Here is a 6,000-nt window from a genome sequence, read left to right as displayed (position 1 = left end):
AATTGGCAGTCGGCCATCTTTAACAACTCCCCACCACTCCTGCCAACCTGTGATGACACAATATGAAATGAGATGAGTCATTTTACTGCCATCATGAACTCCGGTTAACATTCAACATTTTTTAATCATTTCTAGTATGCCTTAAAAACTCCAGAGCTTAAAGGGTTAATCCCCAACTGGTGTTGTGTTCTGAAAAGCCTGATTAGTCCCCTTAGCAACGAGGTATAATTAGTAGTGATGGTGCTTCCGTGGAATGAGTAACACAGCTAAACATGTGGGTAGTGCCACAATCTCCTGCAATGTCCACACGTTTAGCTGCTCTTTCAGAAAAAGTAGGATCCCTGCAAGTTTGACCTTGTTGTAAAGGTGACTCATCAGGCTTTCGAGCAATATACAATACAACACCAAAGGTTATTATTAAACGGGAGAAATAATCAACCAAACACACATTTCCTCCTTTTTTCTGCTAAATTCCTGTGAAGCACATCAGTATGAGGCCTTTTATTTGAGGTTAGATTATAATAATAATAAAAATAAAATTATTATTATTATTATTATTAATAATAATAATAATAATAATAGAATAAAAGTTAGTTTGTCTATTATATTGTGTACAAGAGTTCACAAATAACCCCTTAAAAGGGCATTTCTTTGTACTCAAGCTACATCTGGTCATTGTTTGTGAAAACTAAGTAAATGGGTAAAGCAGATATTGGGGGGTTTAGGAGTCACTTGTAGCTTCAGGCTAATAGAATCAGCCCTGGTCCTGATGCTGCACACATGCAGTCCTGCAGCAGCATTCACAGGGAACAACAACAAGGCTTCATGCACGTCTGTGTCTCTTCGCTGTGGCGGATATGTTTCATCTGAAAACGTTACAGGCACTTCATTAGAAATGTATGCAGCACAATCTGATTGTCTCACACCTGCAATACAAACCAGGTCGTTGAACCGAGCATGCAGATCTGTAAATACAATCGTGGGAAATATTTAAGGACAGTAAACATTTACTACTTTAAAAATATAACAGACAGATTCTGTACAACAGCTCAACATGCATAAAATCTTTTGTGCAGTAAATACATGTAATGTCAGTAAGAGAATGAAGCTAGCTGGAATGCTGTTCTGTCATCAAATCTCTGGTGCATTCGTGAAGCAAAATTTGACCTTGGTAGTTTGGAGGTTATTACCTTGGAACCTCAGGGCCCAGTTGTTCAAATCTGATCGGATGTAATCCAATCCAGGCTGTGATCTGGATAAAGTCCTCAGTTTGTGGTGTTCAAAACCTTTGAGCAGGATCTGAATAACTTTGATCCAAGAAAACAGGATTATCCTGATCCCACCAGGGAGCAGGATTTCAAGGTGGGTTTCAGGAAGAAAAAACCTCAAATTTGATCAAATAATAGAATGTTTTTAATCAGTGCTAAAGTAGATAGAGTAGCATAGGCTCCTATTAAGCCTTCCAGCACAGTACAGCAGAAATAAAATCATCTAACATGACCAGCTGAGCTCTTCCCACTCGTCCAGGTCGTCCCTCATCCTGACAGAAGGCCAGAGGCTGGTCCATGTCACAGAGACAGCCATCCAGCCTCTTTTTTAAGGACGTTTCTAAAATATCCACAATGTAGCTGTTAACGAAGTAGTTTTATATTGTTGTGGCTCAGATAAGACGTCACGTGTAGTAAAGTAACGCTGCTAGCCCACGTTGTTTTAAATTCTGGTAATCCGGATTTGGTAATCTATAAAACCAGGATTCTGGATCAGCGTGATCCAATCCAATGCTGCTTTGAACAACCGTAAGATGGATAACGTGAGCCTCCATCCTGGAGGGAAAACTGGGATTCCCAAATCCAGATAGCTTTTATCCTGATTAAGTTCTTTGAACAACGAGGATAAAAGCCAAACCCTCTTGGAGAAAAGGAAACAGAGGTGTTTAGTTTCTGCTCAGATCTTTGACTCCATCTTTGTTGATTTGGTCTTTGGGACGATAATATGTAGCTATGATACACTACACAGCCTGTCCAAAATAAAAGTCTCTACCTGGATTTAACTCAGCTAACAGGTGGGAGCTTCCTGCAGGGAGATGGTGTTTCAGCTGAGACTAGTTACTTAACTCCAACTGATCAATGAGCAGCTTCCCATGTCTGAAACAACCATGAGGAAAGACACATCCGTGGTCGTAGAGAAGATGTTCGTCTGCTCCAGAAGGGTCAGATTGTCGGCATCAAGCAGAGAAAACATCTCAGGAGATGCAGAAGCTACTAGAACTGGGTTCAGAACTGTCCAACCATCATTAAAACTGGAAGGATGGTGGGAACCATCGCCTTTCAGACTGTGAAAGAGTGGTTCAGGGAACAGGAGACATCACTTCCACACATGGATCGGCCACCAGAGTTCAGACCTGAACCCCATAGAGGATCTTTGGGATGTGCAGTGGTCGGGCTCTCCATCATCAACACAAGATCTTGGAGAGAAATGAATGCAACTCTGGAGGAAATAATCTGGTGACGTTGCAGAAGCTTCTCTAAACAGTAGCTACGTTTACATGGACAAATATTTCACCTATCTGGCTGAAATCAATGTGATCGGAGATTCCTGCTGACGTGTTTACATGGTGCTAGACGAAGTCATCCGATCAGTTGTATTCACAGATTTAATACGATTGTGAAGCTTTTGACATGCGTGGTGCTACTAGTTTTGAGGAAGAACTTTTTTTTTGTTTTTAATTTTTTAACCATCATAACGCTCGATAATCCGAACTTTCAGCTTCTAGCAAGATGTCTCCGCCACAGTTCCGTTCTGTTTAGCTGCCGCCACTGTTCAAGTCTTCCCTGAAACTCATTATGTCCCGTAACCCCACCTGGTCCTAGCATGTGCAGAGACAACATGCACCACAAAACCATCAGAATGAGCGTACACGTGTTCACATGATGCATTTTTATTCTGACTGACCGGACGTTTGATCGGATCAAAGTGCTCCATGTAAACGCAGCCACGGACACAGAGAAGCTGCTGGAATCAGAGATGAAGGAGGGCCAACCAAATATTGAAGCTGTTTTTTTGGATGTGTATTTCTAAACAATAATTAAGTGTAAACAGGAAATGAAGAATGCTGCAGCATCTTTAATACCTCAGCTCGTCAGGCAGCTGCAGAGAGAAGATGTGTTTCTGCAGCAGGAACCTGCTGAAAATCAGTTTTTGCTTTTCATCCTTCCCTGCATAAATAAATAAATAAATAAATAAAATGAGTCTGTCAACTCATTTCACTCATCTTTCTCATTTCCACCGTGCATCATAAGGATTTGTTCAGATAAGGCTGATGGCTGGAATTTCAGTGAAGTGAATATGAGCATCAGCAGGTTTTATTTTGCTTGGTTATAAGTTAATGAATCTAAAGGTCTCTCCTTTTGCACTTTCAGCCACTTATTGCACTCATTTCTGATCATACTGTGGTTTTCAAACCAAACAGAAAGTTCTGGAGAGTTTTTGTCATCAGCTAAACCCAAGCTGTATCACTCAGCTGCTGAGATGGAAAGTGGAAGAGCAGCAGCAGCCTTGCTGTGGCATTCAGAAGCTGTAACTACCAGTTACTACGCTCAGAAGTTGGGAGGGAGCACGTTCCCTCAGGGTCATTCATTGCATGTTATTAACAGCTGCATGGAGATATTGAAAGCCTCTTTTCAGCTCAGCGTTGGGGGGTGTTGACATGAGCTTCAGCGTGTAAAGGAGGCAGAGCTCAGGCCAAATAACATGATTCAGACATGACGAGGCTGAAACAGGTGAAGCGTCTCCAGCTGCTGGTCTTCCTGTCAGTAATAGCTTGAGTGGAATCGGAGAATATGAACAATATGACATCCTCCTCCTTCACTGGAATTATGAAATAATTTCCACTCTTAACCGTGGCTCTTTTTACTGTCACATGCTCCCTCTGCAGCAATGGTATACTGTAGAAAGAAGATGCAAAAATCTTGATGGACAATGGCCAAATGACTATGAAAACATCAGATTAGTTCTTTTTCTGCACAAACCAGTTTAACCACAGTCTAAAGATGGTGTCAGCTACTTATCTGAATGGCTTCAGATCCCAAGTTGGCTCCTCATCAGAGCAAAAGTTCTTCAGCAGCAAGTTTTTCCCTGAATGCTTTCTGGGAGGTTTGCTAATAGGTCCGTTGACATGGTTTGAAACTGGCCATCATAATGGATTAGCTAATCATCTATCAGAAACTCTCCCATGAATCCTGATTAAGATTTTTTCTACTTGATTTCTAACTGTTCTGTAAAATTATCACATAAAAGTGCAGGGCTGTCTGCCTTCACATTCACTTAAAGCAACGCAACCTTTTCCGACATCAACATTGAGCTTCTGACTTGCCTCCATGGTACAATGACATTTATAATGCACGTATTTTGTTGGAGCCGTCATTACCCTGCAGCAATCTGAGGTCAGGAAACTGCACTGCATCACACGCCATCAACTGGATATCAACACAGTGGCTGTTACACATGCAAACCGTGGCCGATTCAGCAAAGAACTATAAGACGACAGAAGAGACATACTGGATTAGCCGTCTTGGGGGTGCCTAAATCTGTCATAGTCTAGTGTTGTTGCTTTAATCTGGAGGGTTTGCAGCTTCAGCCCTGCTGGGAAGGATTACCACAAGCCATTTCTTTTTAGGCCGGGCTCACAGCCCTTGCTCTGATTCATCCTAATGGGTGTCTATCAGGTTGAGATCCGGACTTCGTTGTACTACATCTTTATGGATCCTGCTTGAATTGGATAGGTGTCCCAATACTTTTGGTACTACTGTATATTTTCCCCATCAAATCAGGTCATTGTTACTTTTTAGTCAACTAAAATGAACTAAACTGAAACAGTTATTTCTGCTTTTGCCTAAATCAGAGGATCAGTAGCTAGAAGAAGAACTTTTCCTGATCCACCACTCGGAACGTGGTCAGGTTTGGAAGTCTCTGTGATTCCCTCCAACGTGGCTGGTAAACGTGCATGTGATGGAGAAAAAGAACAGAATAAGATGCTCTGTATGCATGAAAGGCTGAATGAGAAACACATAATGGCAAATCCAAGCTAATATTTGAGACTGAAGGTCTAAAATTACAGAGAAGTAGTTACATGAGAAAAAACATGACCTGTCTTTGTGAGAGGGATTTCATTTCTTGTAAAAATCTGGATTTCAAAGTGGATTAAGGAATTCTCTGTTTATATAAAGCAAGCTGCTGTCTTTATGATCATTGTTATGAGAACAGTTTGGAGTCCTTTAAACCTTACATGAGGTTTCTCACAGTAAAGAACAACTTCCCTCCAGCCTTAAAACACATATAAATCCTCGTCATGTAAATCCGTCTGGTGTGTAGATTCAGGCCTCCAGGAGGACGTGCCACCGGCAGACCTGCTGTCCTCGACTCTCCTTCATGTCCTGCCAGTGCAGCTGCTCTTCCTCTCCGCTACTGTTCTGGCCCAGGGCGACCCATCCCACCATCTCTTTGCGCTTCATGCTGCGGCGGTTGTAGATGGAGATCAGCAGCGTGACGTCCGACAGCTGGAACAACGCCACCTGGAAGACAAATGTCTCCTTGTAGACAGGGTTGGGCTGGCCGCGGCGCATGGACGTCTTACACCGAGAGATCTCCTGACCCACCGAGTTCAGTAGAGTCAGCCGCCCGTAGGTGTCTGGGGGAGGAGAGAGGATGCAGAGTGAGAATGAGGTGGTGGTTTGCTGCAAACCTGGCTGATAAAAGCTTTGCAGACCTGGAGGTCTGTTGATAGCCAGGTTTCTGAAGTGGCTGCCTTTGATGAGCTCTACAGACATCCGTCCTGTGGTGGCGTTGTAGGTGAGACCCACGAGCAGCTCAGGGACGCCGCCGTGGGTCAGAGACTGAGTGGACGAGGCACTATCGCTCTGAGACACTGCAGTTAAACTCAGCTGGGAATCCACACTCTGCAGAGAGAGAGGCAGCATTATTTCTGCACCTTCATATTAACAC

The 6,000-nt window shown here is 43.0% G+C and overlaps 1 protein-coding gene across 4 annotated transcripts in view; it reads right to left on the bottom strand.

The window, feature by feature from the left end:
* Window positions 1-2,814: 2,814 nt before the first annotated feature.
* The window catches only part of syt16 (synaptotagmin XVI), a 56,684-nt gene continuing 53,498 nt past the window's right edge, over window positions 2,815-6,000 (bottom strand). For 2 of the 4 annotated variants that reach the window (XM_041971926.1, XM_041971927.1), the window contains exon 6: window positions 2,815-5,954. In XM_041971926.1, the coding sequence (XP_041827860.1) occupies window positions 5,373-5,954 (582 nt within the window). In that variant the 3' untranslated portion in view covers window positions 2,815-5,372. The remainder of the gene's footprint in view (window positions 5,955-6,000) is intronic. The other 2 variants (XM_041971929.1, XM_041971928.1) reach the window with 2 other exon arrangements.

Source organism: Melanotaenia boesemani, chromosome 20, assembly GCF_017639745.1.
Source record: "Melanotaenia boesemani isolate fMelBoe1 chromosome 20, fMelBoe1.pri, whole genome shotgun sequence".
Classification (NCBI taxonomy): Eukaryota; Metazoa; Chordata; class Actinopteri; order Atheriniformes; family Melanotaeniidae; genus Melanotaenia; species Melanotaenia boesemani.
The sequence above is the reverse complement of the archived record's forward strand: the minus strand, read 5'-3'. Positions and strand labels throughout refer to the sequence as shown.